The sequence below is a fragment of the Callionymus lyra genome, chromosome 2 (genome assembly GCF_982586985.1).
Source record: "Callionymus lyra chromosome 2, fCalLyr1.hap1.1, whole genome shotgun sequence".
Lineage (NCBI taxonomy): Eukaryota > Metazoa > Chordata > Actinopteri > Syngnathiformes > Callionymidae > Callionymus > Callionymus lyra.
In genome coordinates this window covers 17,669,711-17,690,863 of record NC_141819.1, presented here as the reverse complement: position 1 = coordinate 17,690,863, position 21,153 = coordinate 17,669,711, and the positions used below count along the sequence as shown (strand labels likewise).

Genomic DNA, 21,153 nt, shown 5'->3' with positions numbered 1-21,153 from the left:
TGCAGTAGATAAAGAAACTCAACCTTATATCTTGACATGGTTGAATGTTAAAAAAAAAAAAGTCAAGATAAGAATGTTTTTTTTAAGGGCTAGAAGCCAACACATGATCATTTATGACACACAGAAGTCAGCGGGGATGATAAAACGTGATATGTTGAAATCAAAAGTCCCTTCAAACACACACGATCACACGCATGTGCGCACACACACACACCGAGCGAAATGTCACTATTCAGCGGCGACAGATAAGCAGGAGAGAGGATCCGTCAATGGGAGAGTAAAACAGCCACATATGTGACGGGGTCGCCGCGGGTGCTCGCTGAATTTCCTGCCAGCTTAACATGGAAGAGAGACGCTGCTGATAGCACATCTGAGGAGCTAAATGTTGCCTGGCAACAGAAAACACTTCCAGAAGAAAAAGGGAAAAACACACCCTGCGGCAGCATCAAGCTCCTCTCCAACACAAAATCGATGCACTTGACAAAGACTCACATCCTGTCTGTAAATCTGGAATTACTGGGAGGATATCAATTGCTTTTCCTTTACACTCTTGCTTTGTTCCAGAATGCGCTGCTTGCACAGGTGTGACGTGGCCGCGGGCGGAAAGTTTGTAAATGCTCAAAACTGGAGAAAAATCATATCTTCTCGCTACGTATACCAGAGATGATGACGTGCGGTTCATTGGAACGATTATATATGTGAATCCAGATCTTTATAACTGAGTACAAGCTTATACTTTAAATCTGATGAGTTTTAAATATGTGGGGAAACTTGTGACCACCGGGCGGCGCTCACGAACCAACATCTACTTTTTAATATGTATTTTAATGATTCGACTTAAGTTACATTTTAAACAATAACTGTTAGCTTAAACATCTGAATCAAAGCTATTGTTAGCAATTATTCTCTTACTCAGAAGTTCAAAGTATTAAATAATTATATCTTTATGCAGTTCAACATAAAACTGAAAACCTCTATGGACAGAATAAAAAAACATTGTTAGTTTTAGGAGTTAGCATCGACACTTAGCTTTGTTTTAATGCATCTCATGTGATCTTGTCATAAAAATCTTGTGTGACATTTTTATTTTTTACAATTGTTTTGTATTATACCATAAGTCTAATTAAGACCTTAAAAACGTATATATATTTATTCGTGATACTGTATGGATACTGTACAGCACTGTATTGATTTTTTTTAAATTATATACCAGTTCCTTAGGGGTTTATATTTTAATAAATTGTGTTTAATATAAAATCATTCGATTTTATTTATTTACAATCAACATGAATATATTCAGAGGGATTATTTTTGTGTTGCAATTAAACTTCCGGCCGCTAGATGGCAGCAGTCATTGCCTTCTCCTCAGTTAAAGAAACCATAAAATCCGGCGATGACTGAGGACAAGAGGATACAGCTAAATCCAGCCGCTCGGTGAAGTTTGGACATATTTCAGTTTCAAAACAAATGAAAGCAGTTACGACTTCGTCAAGAGTCTGTAAATTCTGCAACACCAGAGTCAAGTCCTCGACAATACTACAAATACATCCTTGTTACTACAGTATTGCAACATATCTCAATACATCGGCAGACTCCTGCCAATACACAGCAGTACTCGACAGCCCATCATAACACTGATACACTGTCAAATCAACACTGCGATCTCAAACTAGCAGGTGTGAAATCCTTCCGTCACCTTCTTTCTTCAACGGAAGGAACGTCCCCACATTTGCATGGCGAGCGTGAGAAGTGAGGCGAACACGTGACGCAAAAGTGCCGCCACACTTCCTGCCAAGTCAGCTGGACCTGCAACGGCCTGCTCCGTCAATCCCGCTTTTCAAAAGTGGAACCGAGGATCCTGGCCATGAATAAAAGATCCCGGGATGTTCCTACAAGACCTTCACAATGTCTACTTGTCATAATTAAGAGCGGGGAACATGTATATTGCATAATGTGTGAACACAACATACTAAGGACGTTGAATTATTCACTTTGTAGTTTCTGATGAATTAATCAGGGCAGCCTTGGCACTGGGTGAAGAGAACGAGGTGAGAATGCAGAGACGCTTCCTGCTTAGGAACCTTTTTTAAAAAGCTGTGGAGTCTTAACAGACCTTGATCGACCATGATTCAAATACCTGTGGATGTCATTGATGAATATGAATCAAATCTTCTTAATAACACATTTTGATACCGTTCAATCGTGTGACACACTGATACAAGTTTCTTTTTTTTTGTTTAATTCAGATCGTTCTTTTTAAGCAACAAATGGTAACATTTTGACATTATTAAATCATTTCTTTTTAATATATTTTTAATAATACATTTCGCCTTTAGCCATTTTTTTTAATTGATCCCAAGTAATTCTACATTACATTATCAACACAAATGTACACTCTGTCTCTGTTAGTGGTGGAACATAGCGCTTACAAAATGATAGTTACAGTTTTCTGCAGAGAACAATATGTAAACAATATCAGTACAAGTTCCACGTTTTTATATATTTCATTGAGAATATTAATGTGCGTTGTTTGAGGTATTTTCACTCGTTCTGTAAACATCGTTCTTGTGATGAATTATGTGTTTGAAACTGTAAACCTTGTTTAATATGTTTGTGACGTTTCTTGTTTTTTACCGTGTATCCATTTGAGATCAATTGATTTAAAGGTCACAACAAATAATGAATTTGATTAATGATTAATTTTATTTTCTAAATAATTAATTTAAAACCAAAAACTAAATCTGTTCTACTTGGCTTGACTAGTCCTGATAGGTTGTCTGGTGACAAATTGTTTAGATCTCTAAACTTAATTTATTTTTATCTGAAGATCAATTTTTTTTAAATGTTTTATTCACAACTGTCAAAGGAGCTCAACACAATCGATTCACTCACAAACAGTAATAGATAAAGATACATAAAATACTGATAATGATAACAACAGCAACTGCTTAGTGTGTACTGTGATGGCCTTTTGATCTATGGTAGTAATGTGTCAAAACTGGTGCTTTGTTATATATGTACGGTTTGGTAACTTCATGGTTACGACCAACGCTTGAGGACCAAATCATGGTCAGGGCTTGTGTTATGAGCAATATTTTGCACGATTTTTCAATGACCGCATTCACTGATGACATTCGTCAGAAATCTCTTCATGATCTGATGAATCAATTGTAGAATCTTCTGGCACAGAGGACACTAGGCTGGAAAGAAAGAACAACAGAACTGAGCTCATTAGAGGAACAGCTACTATGGAGGCTGGTAATTAAGAAGATCATCAGGAGCGATCGGGATGTAAAAGACGACCTGAAATATTCAAGAGGGGATTATTTTTGCACCGATAATCTCGCGGCCCTGAAATGAACATCACGGTATCTCCATGTGTCGCCCAGGAGGGGAGAGAGGGACGCCAGATAAAAGGCGTATCAGAAATGAAGCCGCCCGAAGGCTGAGGTGAAGTGACACCAGTGAGCCGGCGCTGATCCACGTGGAAAACAAGATGGAGTGGGAAGAGGAAGAAAGAGAATTGCAACAAGTCTGAGGGCAGAATTCAATTATAAAAATCTAAACGAGCGAAGAAGAAGTGTGAGCTCGGAGGTTTTTCCACTTTGATGTCGTCATCCGGGCCTTTTTCTCTGACAGGGTTGGCAACAAGAGAGACGTGTCGGGGGCCAACTGGGGAGCATTTAGCATGTATGCATGGGCAGACCCCTGACGAATCCGCGGGTTTAGCGGTGGTGTCACAGGGGGGAGACGAGGCATCATCTTTGTTGGTTTACACGGCTGGACGGTCCCAGAGCTCACTGAGTCGCCCGGAGAGAAGGAATCATTGTCTCATTAATGGAATACACACAGAGAAGCTGGAAGTAGAGCCGATGATGGAGAGAAGCACTGGCCGCAGAGATTAGCTCCGCCACAGTCCGTTTACCCATGGTGCACTTCATCTCAGGAGTCACTCCGCTTTTAACTCCCATCATGCAATCATGCCTGCCTCACGTCGGCGTATGACATTGATACAATTATTTTGTCCGTCATCTTATTCCATTATTTTATTCTATACTGACACCAAACAAAAGTATACACTCCATCTACTGGCTATAACATCTGATTTTAATTTAATTTAAGATGAAGATGATGAAGATGATTATGATGTTTAAGATAAAGATGATGAAGATGATTATGATGTTTAAGATAAAGATGATGAAGATGATCATGATGATTAAGATAAAGATGATGAAGATGATAATGATGTTTAAGATAAAGATGATGAAGATGATCATGATGATTAAGATAAAGATGATGAAGATGATTATGATGTTTAAGATAAAGATGATGAAGATGATTATGATGTTTAAGATAAACATGATGAAGATGATCATGATGATTAAGATAAAGATGATGAAGATGATAATGATGTTTAAGATAAAGATGATTATGATGTTTAAGATAAAGATGATGAAGATGATCATGATGATTAAGATAAAGATGATAATGATGATCATGATGTTTAAGATAAAGATGATGAAGATGATGATGATGATTAAGATAAAGATGATGATGATGACTATGATGTTTAAGATAAACATGATGAAGATGATCATGATGATTAAGATAAAGATGATGAAAATGATCATGATGATTAAGATAAAGATGATGAAGATGATGATCATGATGTTTAAGATAAAGATGATGAAGATGATTATTATGTTTAAGATAAAGATGATGAAGATGATCATGATGATTAATTTAAAGATGATGAAGATGATGATGATGATCATGATGTTTAAGATAAAGATGATGAAGATGACTATGATGTTTAAGATAAACATGATGAAGATGATCATGATGATTAAGATAAAGATGATGAAGATGATCATGATGATTAAGATAAAGATGATGAAGATGATGATGATGATTAGGATAAAGATGATGAAGATGATCATGATGAAGTTGAAGAGGAAGAAGACGATGATGAGTGATCAAGAAGATGAAGCTAAAGAATATGAAGAATATGGTGAAGAGGAAGATAAGGAAGATAATGATAAAGATGATGATGATGACTATTATGAAAATGATGATGATGATGATGATGAAGATGATGATTAAGATGAGGAAGATGACGAAAATGATGAAGATGATGATGGCGACGACGACCACGATGATGAATTTGAAGAGTAAGAAGATGAAGACCAAGACCAAGACGAAAATGACGAAGACAACGATTAACAAGAAGATGATGATAAACATGATGAAGATAACAATAAAGGTGATGACGAGGATGACTAGGAAAAAGAGGATGATGATGATTATGATGAAAATAACAATGAAGATGCTAAAGAAGAGGATGATGAAGAAGAAGATAACAAAGATGATGATAAAGATCATAATGAAGATGATGATGAAGATGAAGAAGAACAATTTAAACACAGACATGAGTTAGAAATGCACGACATGGCCTGAATGTGTGGTTTATATATGAGGTTATAAATAAAGATACAATACAAACATGTTATTAAACCAATGACTCTTCCTTCTGAGGCAGAAATACATTCCCTGCAGGACATGACGTCCGTCTTAGGCCTGACGGAACATGTGATTCATGGGAACAGACATCAATCGCCGGAGCTCCTTCACTGACTTCCGGTGTAGGGTTCATGCAACAGAAAGACCAACTTGAACAGACAGCTCTGCAATCTGCTCATGAAGTTATTATGGGATGGCATGATGGAGATATGAGCCCATGTGCAGGTGTCAGACATATCTGGTGGATTTAATCCAAAGCATGGCGAACATCCGGCGACAGCTTAAACAGTCTTTCTCTCGACTTTAGTAGCTCCTGTTTGCCTTTCACATGTTGGGTCAAAAAACCTAAAAATAACACTAACATGCAACTATAGGCTGGTGATAAGTCAATAAATATATCATAACCAGTTGAGTAGAAACTGCTAGCATGTTTGCGAACAGGATCTAAATTAGTTCAAAAGAAAAACAACTTGGATAAATAAACTGAGTAGATTAAAATAGCTAATCACAGCAATATTCCACCAGTTTTCAGTGTTATTTTAGATAAAACAGAAACAAATCATAAGAGGAAACAATGCTACCAAGCTTTAGATATGTTAGCTAAACATGTTAGGAGGGTTTATTTAGCTTAAAAAAAAACATTGAAATCCACATGAAACCATTAAAACAGTAAAGGAGACTACATTTTAAAGACAAAGTAAATGGATTTATAAAGAATTCCAGCTATCAAAATCTTTCTCATTGAAGCTTTAGTAGGGTAGCCTAGCACATGGATGGATAGATAGATAGAAAGATAAACTTTATTGGCCTTCTTCGGGAGATTGTTTTTCCAGCACACAGCAACAGACGATAGATTCATAAAACAAGAACAAAGTGCAGTCAATCTATTCAGGCCCAACTGCCTATTAAAGTCACGGTTATTTCAAGTTGGACCTCCTGGTATTGCTACCAAACATAAAACATGGTGTGGGTTGTATTGAACAAGGGTATGTTACCGTGTCCAAGTGGAAAAAATGTAGCTCGTTTTCCATGGCGTTATATAACAATAATTAAATGAAACAATATATTAATAGCATTGATGATAATACCAACAACAATAATATCATTAACAGCAGCTACTACTACAATATCCTTATAAAAACAAACAACGACGACAGTAAATATAAAGCAGTATCTCTGACCCAACTGACTAATCTAGTTTCCACTCCTAAAACTTTAGTTGGGAGTGAAAGTGGGGGGCCGGTCGACAGCTCAAGGCCATGGCTGCATGAAATTCACCCCGGCTGTGAATCCAGGTCAGAACCAAATTAGCTCCGAAAAAAGGTTGGAAAGAGTCGAGGAGAACGGGATGAAGGAGGAGGGGGAGAGGAGGCGACGAGACAATCGTGGCCACATTAGTGCTGCCGTGTGTGTGCGCGACTAACCGCTATATTTTGAAATTAGTTGAGGAAAAGAGGAAAGAAATTCAGGTCACTATTATATAAAAGAGAGAAGGAAAGTAGGTCCTGGGTTTGATTCCCGGCATCATTTTCTGATGTTCCATTAGGCGATATGTTCAAACCTTGAACAGCTTTAATTATTTTATACAGTTTAAAGAATTATACAGCAAAGACTGTTTTCTGTTTGAATTCTGAATCCCCAGAAATAGCTTTTTGATTCTTCAAAGGAATGTCTCTCCATGACAATCCCGTCCACGGCTGCTCACCTTATTCCCGATGGCTTTCTTCGGCGGGAAGTTGAATGTGTCCACTTGTGGGAACTGGGATCTGAGATGGTTGTGAAGTTCTCGGAACTCTGTGTATCGTCTGTATACGTTCCACTCGTTGTCCAGGATACGGATGTACACCTGACAGGGGAGGAAAAAAAAAAACCTTGAGTGAGCAGGAGAAGCAAACGAAACATCTTGAAGCTTCTACAAAATGAGTTTAAAGAAACATTAATTCATTGATATCCAACAACCTAAGAGCAAAATCCACTGCCTATCACTTAGTCCGACCAAAGGGGGCGATAACATTATGAGACACATCAGGACTCTCCTCTACAGTCAGCTCTGAAGTCGTACCAGAGCAGAGATAAACCGACAATGGAGGGAAATGTGGACTTTCATCTGCCCCCAGTTGCTTGTTTAATTCACATTGAAAAAAGTAGTGCAACTATCGTTCAGGTTTTCTTTTGATTCAACAACACGCTTGTCTGTGTTTATTGTTGTCATTTTCAGTCAAACCATCGAATCAAACTGAATATAAGATCAAAATCCGGGTTTAAAACTTGTGGCAAGAAGGCAATTTTGGGGCCTCTGAGATGATGTTATGCAGCCGTCCATTTCATATTTAACTTTGTATGCGTGCGGTACGAGAAAAGGGTTCCATTTTTGCGCAATGTCAGATGGTTAAGTAATAAATCAAATGATATTATTAACAAGGCTTTAATTAAAGATGACAGGTTCCTTTTTTAAATGGCAGCAAGTACAAAAGTACACAAAACATTTAAGTGAATTAAAATCAAATTTGGATTTAAGATGTGTTGTGTTTTATTTAATTAATCTCTTTTTATTTCATTCATATCATTTTATTTTATTTTTCATATATTCTGTAATGCCACCACAACAAAACTCAGTGCTATTAAAAAACGATAAATCACCATCAATCAAACAGCTCATCCCAAGACTGAATTCAGTAAAAAAGTGTTTTTGTGTTCAAAGGCAAATTCATTGTCGAGACCTTTTATGGATCTCTTGCATCCAAATCCCATCATCCATATTTTCTTTACAAGGTTCATTGATTGGTCAGATGTATCATCTTAAAAAACTAATGCCTCCATATTATTGAAGATCCATCACACCTCCACTCAAGCCCTTTCCAATAACACACAGCAAACTGTATTTGCTTTTAAATGGATCCTCTAGTGGAGATCACAGGGTACTACTGGATCAGTGACAGTGATAAACTGGTGCGGATCCACAGAGAGAATGAGAAAAAATACTCACGGATGGAAGAAAGTGTAATAAATCAACACTATAATTCAATATGTCTTTATATTACTTTCAGTAACAGGATTGCAATCCCCGGTTTTCCTGACGTAGAGACCACATTCCCAGCGAATCAAAAGTTGCAGAAGCTTCCAGAATGAGAAGAAGTCTACGGACAATGGCCCGGACACGGATCTTTGATGTATTTTTTAGCACTTCACTTCCAGAGGCACATAACCGGATGGGAGATTAACGGCGTTCCCTTCTCTCATCCCTGTGAATGTGCATGTTTCTTTCTTTCAACACATAACAGAGGAAGTGCGTATGGACGTACGCCATTTCCATGCACCATTAGCTGCTTTATTCAGACTCACGAAAGATGGAAGAGACGAGGGACGATGAGCCTATTACAAAGAGAGACGGGGAAGACAGCGGAAAACCATTTTCACAGAAAAACACAGAGGGAGAGGGAGAGAAAAGAGAAAGGGCTTTTGAGAATTCAATTTCAAAATGCTTCACTTCCTGCCTAAAAAAAGAAGAGTTAATTCCAGGACATGAGAACGCGATTGATTCAACCTGAATCGTGCTGAACGTAGAGAGGACTGGAGCTAGAAAGCATTTTCACGAGTGACTCATTAACCTTTTCCATCATGCAGAAGACGTCTGCGGGATTTGAAAAACTGACACTTGATCCTCAAGATTCACAGAATATTTTAAAGGAAATTAAACTGATAGATCACCCAAAAATTCAATTTTAGCTCATTTTCTACTCACCCTCTAAGGGTTGGGATTATTTTCAGCGCAATCTGTTCTTCTTTCGATTTTAATGTAGCGACAGGAGCTCAGTTGTCTTCATGAATTGCTTCGTCCAAAAAGTAATTGACCACGGTCACAAAGCGATTTAACAATTAAATCATTTAACACATCAAAAAAAAGATGCACAGTTAAAATACATGCTTTAAAAAGGCCAAGACAACATAGAGACAAAGAAAATTAAGAAAAAGCACAACTAATAAAGTATTCTTGAGAGAGTCTGTGGACAATCAGTAGATTCTGATCCACAGACCTTAGAGCCCGAGCTGGGGTGTAAGGCTGGATCGGATCACTGATGTAAGGAGGAGTCTGACCATGAATAGATCTGAAAGTAAGAATTTTAATATTGATCCTGAAAGAAACTGGCAGCCAGTGAAGAGTTTTAAGGATCGGAGAAATGTGAGTTCTTCTACTAGAGCAGGTCAGAATTCTAGCTGCAGAGTTTTGTATTAACTGCAGGCGAGACAGATCCTTCTTGTTAAGACATGAAAACAAAGTGTTGCAATAGTCTGAACGAGAAGACACTTAGAACCATCCAAATACCTCCATATGCTCATCTGTAACGTCCATCTTGTATTGAAGCCTCGACATGAGAAATTTTTCTGGAAAAAACTTAAACAAGTCTATATCTTAAGTTTGTTTGGAAGTTTAAATAATAACAAGCAATACAGACAGGAAGTACTCCTGATAAATATCATGAGTGCCAATGTAGACAGTAGCCTGTATGCACTCTTGAAGCGCGTGCTTGTCATTCTTTAAACTTCGCTTCAAACGATTTTAAAATGTAGACTTATTTAAGCTTTTCTGGTCGAGGCTGACAATACAAGATCAATATCAGAGAAGAGAGGTACGGAGGTATTTGGATGTTTAAAGTGGGTCTCGAAGGAAGATGAAGACAACGGAGTTCTCGTCGCTACAATAAAATGAACTTTTAATTAAAAAAAACAGATTAGTCTCAAAATAATAACCGTTACTGGACTTGAAGGCGAGTAGAAAACAAGTTTGACTATCACTTTATTCAACTCTGTGAACCAGCAACACTTTTAATTCAAATGTATTTGAAAACAATGCATTCGAATCCGTCTTTTTGAAACAGGGTCACACCGTTCTTCTCCTAGGGAAGTACAAACAAGCATGAACCCACCACAGACAGACACAGGAGTATTTAAAGAAAGTAAATAACACACTAATGGCCGCATTAGCATACAGTCTGCAGTCTCTCAGACTTCAGATGCAGGCTCACATATGGAGGGGGAACGCTACATCCACTTATCGCACCCAACACACTTATTTATGGCAACACATTAAACACACAGCTCCTTCTTCCCGCCTCATTCCAGACAAGCTTTTATTATCTCTCCCGGATATCTCGCTTGACATACATGCCGTTGCATCTGGGAATGTTTACAGCACCGCCATCCTTAACTAAAAGTATCTTCATAGAGATAAGCTACAAATGGTTGTTTATCGGTGGAGGGTTGATGGGAAATCTTGACTGTGATAAACAACACGCCGGTGTTATCCAAGTAGCTGGAGAAGGAGGGGAAATTGGCTTTAATAGAAACATGACCTCAATGAATCAAAAAGGAAGTGCAAGTTAACCTTTAATTACTAGTGGAAAAGCAGTTGAAGTGTGGAGTCTAGTGACTCGATTTACGCAGAACTAGTAGTTCTCTCGGTGCTCTTATTTTGAAAATGTTTGGAAAGGTTTGTTCAGTGTGTCTCGACGTTAAAGAAAGAATTGTGCATTTGGGAAAATGTCTTATTATACATTGTTGAAAAAAAAAAAAGAGTAGAGCCAGATGAACATTTATCCCTTGTGTTTTTGAGGCCCCGAAAACAAATGTGTTTGTGGTATACTTTGTTTTGTCTCTGAGTCTAAGTGAACGACTTCCCTGGCTTCCATAAATACATATGCAGTGGTGGAGGTCGTTCACCTTGACCCAGAGATAACACAAGGGTTAAAAGTAGTACTGTAGTACAGTACAGTAGTACTCACAAGCAAATGTGTCGAGTTCTTATGATCCCTCTTTTATTAGTCTTGGCAATCTTGTTACCTCACACACTCCAAAAACAAACAGGTGGATTAAGTACTCTACTCTAAATTGTAAAGGGTTGTGAGTGTGATGGGATGACCTGCCTCTCACCCTAAGTAGCTAGGATACCATACAGTAGGTCAATAAGGAAAAAAGTGTTAAAAAGAAAAGAAAAGACTGAATGACTCAATTAAATTACTAACTGTAGATTTTAGAAATTTCAAGGTCAGGTGAAATATCTGTTACATTATTTAATTTTGCTGAGATGAATGAACGTTTCAGTGTCTGGAAACACTCTATTTTTGTATTTATGCCCATATTAACCAGGTCATTGAGATTCAAATCTCTTTTTCAAGAGAGGATGGACAGCAGAACACAGTTACACATAAAACACAACAAGTTCAGTATTAAGCGCAGAAAAACAACATGAAAAATGAAATAAGATTGCTGACAAAAATGACAACACAAAGATACAGTTGACATTTCAGGATTCTAACCTTGTACACCGTCTTTCACCGTTTTGTTTCTCTGGAAATAAAGTGAGTGACAGACAGTTGCACTATATTTGGAGCCTAGACGTGCTTCTCCTTTCAGGATAACACAAGCATCCAAACACAGCAGATTACACACCAGTGTAAAACACAACAGCTCAAACACATGCAGCTCTTAAAGTGTAACAGAGAAGAGCCTAAGAGCAGAAAAATCATTCGAGTTAAGAACAAGCTGGTTGTACTTATTGTGCTGTTGCCAGGCAACCACGATCAGCTTGTGAACCAGTCGTTTTGAATAGACTCATTCCCACCAACTTCAAAGAAAATGATTTGAGAAGTACATTAGTGCAGAAAACCGAAGCGGAGACAGGTACATTGAAGGAAATACAGTCATGGAAAATGTCATCGGAACATTCGTGAAGAGACTTTTAAGAGAGAGCTCAATACAAGGGAAAGAGAAACACTCAACCTGCAGTTGCCGATGGAAACCAAACCGATGAGAATACGAGAAAGAAAACAACCAGGATACTTTTAGAAAAATGGGACACATGGTGTGTAACTCGATCTGGGTCAGAGCAACCTCAGTCAATGTGTTACAAAAATACAAACTGTCTTGTAGTATTCTCTTTTTTGCCAATTTTAATTAAAAACATACGGTCCGAATTACTTCATAATCTTCAGGGTACATTCTAGTTGTAATCGATATAATGCAATATTTTTATTCCTGAAACTGTATCGATAGCAATGTATTGATTATAAATATTATTATTATTATTCCTTCTTTTTTTACTTTGAAATAACATTTAAATTTCATTCAAAGTAATTGTATGGCTTATATTTCAATAGTGTGTTTATAAAAGACAATCATTCGATGTTTTATCTGACAATAAGCACTGAAATATTCAAGGAGTTTATGCACTTGTGTGGTGCAATTAAACCTCTGGCCACTAGTTGGCAACAATCGTCATGTCCTCAGTGCCAAAGTAACAACAAACCTGGCGAAATGGCAGCAATGAGTGAAAAATAAATGATACACCAGAGTCCAGCAGCTTTTAAAGCTGATGTTTGGATTTAAAACAAAGTTTAAAGTGAAAAAATTAAGTTTAAGTTTACATTTGTTATTAATATTTTGAGACGCACTTTCTTACAAGCACTTTCACATTTGATGAGAGAAAGTATTTGCTCATTTCTTTGTTGTAAAGACAGAAAAAAATATATATCGTTGTTCCTACAGTATCGCAATATATCGTATTGTCACACATGTATCGCGATAAGTATTATGTTGTCAGATTCTTGCCAATACAAAGCCCAAATCACAAATTCTTTAAAATTTCATTCGATTTCAAAAACTGCTTCACATTCTGCAGAGCGACTCATAAAAAAACTGACAGTGTTTCCACATGGTTTTGATGTAATTGATTAAGATGACAAATGACTCTTTGACAGATTGGTATCATTAACGACACATTAAACGACAGAAAATTAACATCTGCATTTGATAAAATCAGGGAACGATAACTATCAATTATCTCCACTGGTGACTTTACAAGTGGATGGAGCGGCACGTCAGTGAAGGGCTTTTATTTTTGAAGGGAATTGATCATTTGACTTTGTGGTCCTCAATGCTGCTCATCCAAAGTTTTGAAATGAAAATGTTTTTTTAACTTTCTTGTAACATCATATTCTGTGTTATCTGAAAGCCCAGTTATTAATTTTTCATCATTAGATATTAAAAAAAACTCACTCATCTTCAATTTCAAATTATATATTTTAAAAGTGAGTGAATCGTCAAATAAAAGCTGTAAACGGACACATCAAACCTCAACGTTTCCATTAAAAAAAAGAGTTATGGTTTCAATGAAGCTGGATTTCTTAGCCTGTCATGGCAGCGGTGTGTTCTCCGAGCCTGCTGAGGGGCAACAGGAAGCTTCTAATCATGCACGAGGTTTAAAAGCTCCGTAACACCCATCAAGGGTTGAGATCCGTTTGAACCTGCAGGAAACCAACCCTCGCCTGAGTGCGTTCGGAGCGGAAGATTTCGGCGTCTGAGAGAAGATAATTGCCGCCATTTCAAAGCTTGACATTTAACTGGATCTTAGCCGAAGGGCATTCCAACAAACAGGTGAGACGAGAGCTTGTCGTGAGCCCTGTGTTGACGTCTCTCTGCTACAGTAAGTGCTCCTCTGTTCTGAACAACATCCGACAAGACGGCAAAATGCTGAGGATCTGACTGGTGAGAAAAAGCATCTACGTTGAATAAAAAGAGGAATTGCTTTTGACACGCAGAAGCTTTTTGTTTTGTTTTCTTTTATAGTTTCTATTTCATTTTTTTTTTCTATTTACAATTAAAATGAAAATATTCACTGTGTTTGTTCATTTTTGTGCTGTAATTAAACTTCCAGAAATCAGTATGTTCTCTGCAGCAATAGCAACAATGAAATCTTGCGAGATCCTGGCGATGACTGAGGACGAGAGGATACAGTTGACTTTATCAGCTTTAAATAATTATGTTAGAGCATAACTTGGTTAAAACCAAAATACACCCAATCTTACTGTGTGGTAGGTAGGAGCGCAGGCAATACTACCAATATCTTCTTGATCCCACAGTATTGCAATACATCTTATCTTATATAAGATTATACTTATATCCTCATATATCCTCAATCCAATAACTTGACAAAACAAGAATATATTTCAATAACATATTCAAATTAACCATTAACATAAACAGATCCTAGATTTCGTTCAATTTGCATTCACATCTTGGACTGAAGGACATTGTTGCTCAGAAAAACGCCATCTTGAGGAAAAATTGTCGCTTCGTAATGTTTTTTTTATTAAGAAATAACTGATTATTCAGGGTTGGTTTCAAATGTGTGACAAACACAGATGACTTGACTCCATGTTTCACTCAAATCTAAGAAGTCGTTTCAACACAATAAAAGTGAGACATTGATTGAGTTTTGAATAGCACAGCAGCACAGCAAGTGCTCTCCACCAAACATCAAACTAATGCATTTTCATTCAGAAGCTGGAGGATTTCTGACAATCTTTTGTCCGCCACCAAGTCCCATTTCAATCTTGGATGAAATCTTCACCACAGGCCTCGTATCCCGCTAACCATCAACTTCTATTCTCGATGTTGGACAAAGACAAATATCATCTAGAGCCATATTTTGACAGTGTACGCGTGCACTCCAGCGTGCCCAGATTTTTTTGTGAAAGATGATGTTGCTGGAGAGATTGCTTCTCTCTTTCACTCTGTCTAATGAATTTGATTCAGGAGCTCCTTTAGTCTAACCACGACGTCAACACTTGATGGATATCAAATCATGCACGGACGGCTGCTTAAGAAGCCACTGTTGTCTGCTCACTGGACCATAATATTTATCTCTGTTCCTCAGTGTTCCTCGGAATCCTTTCGAGCGTTTGACCAACGGCTTTATCCGGAGCTGACCACAGCACAGTTCTGCATTCCTGGCATCGCGGGACGCAACATAAGCCAGTGGGCAATAATGTTGCTGCTGATCTGTGTTCATCTGATAGGACGCCACTATAAATTCTACCTTCAGTTTCCAAATTTCCATTCTGAGGCCCTTGTATGCACGGAGCTTATGGCTCCCTGTGCTCAGCCGAGATATTTATCTGTGCAGATAAAATAAAGGGGTTCACCTCTCTTGTGTCCTACACCCCGGCTGTGGTTTATGTAGAAGATGCTGACACCATAAAAGTTCCAATTACTTTACCCTTGACTTGTTCTTCAGCTTCTCAAGAACTCCACTGCAACCCCTCAGCATGTGCCAGCACTTAAACGTGTGCACGACGTGATCGCATTCTCATCACGTTGTTATTCACCTTGTTTGAATCGTAAGAAAAGGGTTCGTACGGAAACGGCGGATGATGAAAACACCAATAGCTTCAATAAGTGTGTAAATGTGAGAACAGCCCAGGAAGCAGCTGGTATTTCTTGCTCATTTAAATATAACTTCGGCAACTTCATTTTAATGCAGTCGATCAAACTCTTTTAAAGAAAATCTTTATTTAATCGTTCATATTGGAAAAGTTGAAGTGATGATTATTCATAACCAGCAATTTGTTACTACTGCAAATAAAAGTTAAGAATAAAAAAGTTTCATTTCTATTTTTTGCGATCGCATTGTATTGGTTTAAGGGCCTTGAATAAGGCGATCCAACCCAGAGGAACAACATCCAGTTCAAAAAAGGTGAAGCCAATGATGAAGTACGAAAAAGAGAAAACACATTTCATCGAGTGTGCACTTGAGGACGGCTGCAGAAAGAGTGAAAGTCACATACACACCCGGCTAAAAAACAACAACCTTTTTTATACTGCATTAAAAAACAAATCCACAGCCTGGTTGAGAAACTACAACCTTAAAAACTAAATTTATTTTTTGATTATTTTTTCCCTTTTATGAACTTCTGCTGAAATAAAGGGCATTTCTACAAAAGAGGTTTGTGACCAAACAGCTACTGTTGACGTGATAGTTGTGAAACTATTACCAACCACAGTATCATTGCCTTAACTTACAAGCTACAACCAGTCATGGCTTTGCTATATCAACATCAACTCTTGTGCTGTGGGTTCAGCAGCACTACGAGTCAAAAGCTGCACAGAGAGCACAGCTAGGTTAGTCAGATATGAAAGCGCTGATCCGGCTTATCATCTGATCGTATGTCGAGCGGCGACGGCAGAGATCACCACACAGTCTCTTGAAGGGAAACACAATTTCCGCCTCCTCTCGCCACAGGACTGACCACCAGGCACATGCCAGAGCAATCTCCAGCCGGGAACCACACCTTTGAAGGTTTTAAGGGAGAGGGGGTCTGATGAAGAGCCTCAGCGGGACGTCATCGTAGGCCTCGACGCTGGCCGCCCTTCGGCAGCAGGTCGAGTTCTGAATTCCCATCAAGGGGTTCAAACTGAGATGGCCGAGAGGAGAAACTTGATTCGGTGGGTAAAAGATCAGAGCAGCCTCGGAAATCTGTACACAACTCAGTAGGATGCAGTTATGGGAGACATTTATAGCTAAGAATATAGACACACAAGGTGATTCAGAACAAGAACAATTGACAGGACATTTACTCAAGTGATTTCTGTGCAGTTACTGAATTCTCTTTAATTTATGAATGCAACAGAATGACCCCTTTATTTACATAATCCAGTGTGAACCACTAGATTTAAGATGATTTTTTTTTTTTACTTCGGACATTACTTACATTTTTTTGGTATTACTTTATAAAGTTCTCCTCCATCTGAAATCTCAGCGAACAAAAGGTTACGAGAGCTGAGTCCATTATGATAATGGTTTCACTCCTCCTCCAGCCAGTCTAATCACGCCCCGCTTTGTTTATACAACAAGTCCCCTTAGAGGTGGAGACTTCCCAGGTTGGCGTTAAACCTTGATGTTTGACCAACCACAGCAGACTGGGTATGGTTATGGTAAACAAGATTTAATTTCCAGAAAAACAGTTAGTGTTTTCAGTGGGCAGACGCATCCTGATGAGTACAATAGTGATCCAAGGTCTATATAAGAAAAACTAAAATCAACACGTTCATTGCCTTTTTAAGTAGTAACAACTCTAGTGTCAGAATAATGTAATTGAAATGTTTTTAAATCTTTATTGCACCGTTGCACAATGCAATTGTGCTCAATTGGCGCACTCAAATGGTTAGAAAATTGAGTGTGGATCGATGGCCACTTTCCAACCTTAGTGATCTCCGCGATCTTAGTGACTTAGTTAAAGCTAAACAGAAGCTACGTCACGGATGACGAGTCTTCGGAGCAGATACCGGCGTAAATGTCTAAAGGAAAACACTAATTTTACCACAAAACAACAATTATAACACAATGAAACACAACTTAATAACTTGTTTCAATTGTAGAAAAGTGCTGTCAAGTGTCGGCGATAATGTTCCAACTTTCAGTTGAAATCTGCGTTAAAAAAGTAGTAGAAGAAGAAGCTGTCGAGTCATTTCTTGTAAGTGTGTAGTGTCAGTGTTTGATTTGAGACAGTACTACCCTGTCCAAATATGAGCACTTACAGTGTATTGAACTGCCTTACAGTGTAAGTCTCTTGGTACTGTTGCAGTATAGGCAGTGCACTTGGAGAAGTGTGTGATTTGAGACACAGACATCAATAAAATGATATTCTACTGTGAGTCATTACAGAAAATCTGTCAATTTTAATTGTGCTGTACAATGTCACTGCAACCAATAAAAGGCCATAAGTTTTCAAATGTATTTTCAGAATATACCATATGGTCGGTATTTTATGTAGAGTAGTTCCTTTATTCTGTTCATTTTTTAATCTACAATCTTGATGGTTATTTCTGTAGGTACTTAAACGTCCAGGTCACACTCGGTAGAACTAAAAAAAAAGGTCACTAAAGTTGATGGTCTTTATGAAAATATATGTCCCGGTTATGAGCGGGGAAGTTGTTGTTAGGACTGTATAATGCAATAAGTATAATAACCATCATCAGTGTGCAACAAAACATAATTATCTCTTACATATTAAAAGGTTTATATAACTATGTACACTTGATTGTTTTCTAAATAGACACCAATTACGCAGCGAAGTAATCAGCTCAGCCAACAATGAAAGGCACTTGGATTTCAACAGCACATACAGTAATCCAGTAGTCCCCGCCATGTCCTCCTTATAATGCAGATATTTTTAGGTTAAAATACATTTGAACCAGTTATTCCTCTTTAATTGCATTTCCTTTTCTCAAAATAGTTGCAATCTAAACAAATCAAAGGTGTATTTAGGAAGGAGGAGATCACTTCAGCACCTGAAGAAGAGCCAACTACAGTTTGACCAAAACCAGTTGGAATCATAAGCAGCAACAGCTGACAGTCCTACACTAGCGGCAGGATCCAGCAGGAAACCCTCCGACTTCTTCCTCTAGCTGCTGCTCCTGCGAAAGACATGCCGACAGAGGACTTCCAGGCAGTGACGCAAACCGAGCTTTGCAATTGAAAATAACAGGAAGAAATTTCCCCGAGCAACGTGGTCATTCAAAGAACACACATGCAACACAAACAAGTCCATGAATAAGGAATTGAATGATAATACAGAGAAATTAATGAATATCTAACGCAGTCGAGGCTTTAAGACTGACATTTGCATGAACTACATTCCCGCCGCATCCCATCCATACTGATCAACGACAATTTGACGCAACAGTCGTGTTTTTATGGAGCGCCCGAGTGCTCATCGCGAGAATCTGACATGGTTGCAATCATGGATGGAGGGCGGAGAGCGGAGCGAGAGAGAGGCGACAAAGGTGTAAACACACATATATTAAGCAGAAGAATAAGAAAAAAGGAGACGGCGAAGAAAAAGGTCGGAGCGACGCCTGCGGGGACCATCCTGAGAAGGAAAAACTAACGACGCCGCGTTTGTTCGGATGAAACATCAACATTTTTTTGCTACAATAACAACTTCGATGAAGTGGAAACAGATGGGGGTGAAATTGTGTGATTGTGTTTTATGAGGGTTGAACATGTTGAACTAAGGGGCATGGCATCTGCTTTTACACTTTCAAATGTATTTCCCGTCTCATCCACCATAGCACAAATAAAGTAAAGATGGCAGAGACAACCCAGGATGGAACGCTCTTTCTTTCCTTCATTTCATGCTAAATGAAAAAGGGTATGCACACTCTTTTAACCGAACAAAACGGTGTGTGATTCATCCGACATAGTGGCGGTGACGACGCTCTCATTATTATCTCTTTTCTCGGTGTGGGAGTGAGACACTGATCCCTGGCAGCCATCGCGGCTCCTCTCAATGAACCATCAAGGATGAGGCCGTCAGAAAACAAACCCGACTGATTCTGATTGTGCCCTCAGGTCAACGTGTCTCCTGTCCTGTCTGGTTAATTCAAAGGGTGAAGGTGTCAAGGTCAAGTGAACCCTCCTACATGTATGGTCTGAAATCCACACTTGCACTAGACTAACTATCCTGATCATTATGGGACGATTGAGGCAAAAATCTAAATATCTATAAGATTCACGAGTTTTTAACGATCACACACTTCTGCTGGGAGTTTCATTTCCCAGACTCTGAGAATCTCCAAACCAAGAGGAAAAACCAAGAATGAGACACTAAATAACCCGAAGATCCCAGAGGCAGCGCTGGGATCAAGCGGACTCATCTTTGGGTGAGTCTGGAGCTTTTATTCCAACCACAAAGTTGCTGCTGCAACAACCTGACTTGACTCCTGCTTCACACTTCCAAGTCACTTATTGTGACTTCAAACATCTTCTTTTAACAAATAGGACCCAGGTTAAGTGCAGCCACTTGACTGTATTTCACGAGACCATAAAGAGAGAGGACATATTAAAGTTTCAAATGTTTCTGGCAGCTAATAATTTCCTTTTATTTCATTCCTAGTTGTACTATAATATGACAAAATAAAGACTTAATTCAAGACTTTTTTCTTACTTTAATTTGCACTTTTTCTGAATTTATTATTCCTAGATATATATTTATTAAAAAAAGAATAAAATACTGTACTATATTATACGGATTTTAATTTTGCATTTTATTAATTCCTGTTTTATTTTTTTAAGGAAAAAAAAATGTCCCTTCAACCCCGGCCACTATCGTTTGTCAGTCAATACAACAGAGATACACACTACACAGTTAAAAAATGTATTCTAGGAACGCATATCCTAAAACTTATGATAGATTCAAAGTCACCTTAATTTTTCACCATCAAGTGGCCATAGTGTGCAGTAGAATGAGTTGATGAAGTTCCAAGTGTTGGCTCAGTTCCTATTGGTTCTGCTGCAAATGTGACTGATTCGAGAACATCTTGATTCAATTATCAACGTTATCTTATATATTTATTTTTATTTCAGCAGCAGGAAAACAAACATCAACTTTCACCAACAAAAAAAAGACAAAAAACTTGACTGAATTCTTCATTTTAATTAAACGGTAAATGTTGCAGTGTCAGGCTGGAATTAAATGGTTTGCATGTTCTGAACTTTCATGCATAAACATCAGAATCATTGTCACTGAGGCGACTGGTGAGATGAATCAATGTAAAAGTGAAATGACAGGTGGATTTTAATCATTATTATTATTATTATTAATATTACTATAAAACCTGCTTGCTACGAGAGAAAAAAAAGTTATTAACTAATCAATTCCAGAAGAGTGTTGGGTCGATATCTTCACCGAGAACTCACAGTATCACATGTAAAAACATGCAGGGGAATGAAAATCTGGGCTGCCTTCTCTGGTCTCTTATGATCCTCCCTATCATCACAGCGTTCACACGCGGCAC

General features: G+C 38.2%; 1 protein-coding gene across 1 annotated transcript in view; it reads right to left on the bottom strand.

Moving 5' to 3' along the window:
* Positions 1 to 21,153, bottom strand: part of snx29 (sorting nexin 29) — a 114,674-nt gene that overhangs the window by 13,616 nt on the left and 79,905 nt on the right. Inside the window, exon 19 of the mRNA XM_087783788.1 lies at positions 7,226 to 7,366. Coding sequence (XP_087639914.1) covers positions 7,226 to 7,366 — 141 coding nt within the window. The remainder of the gene's footprint in view (positions 1 to 7,225; positions 7,367 to 21,153) is intronic.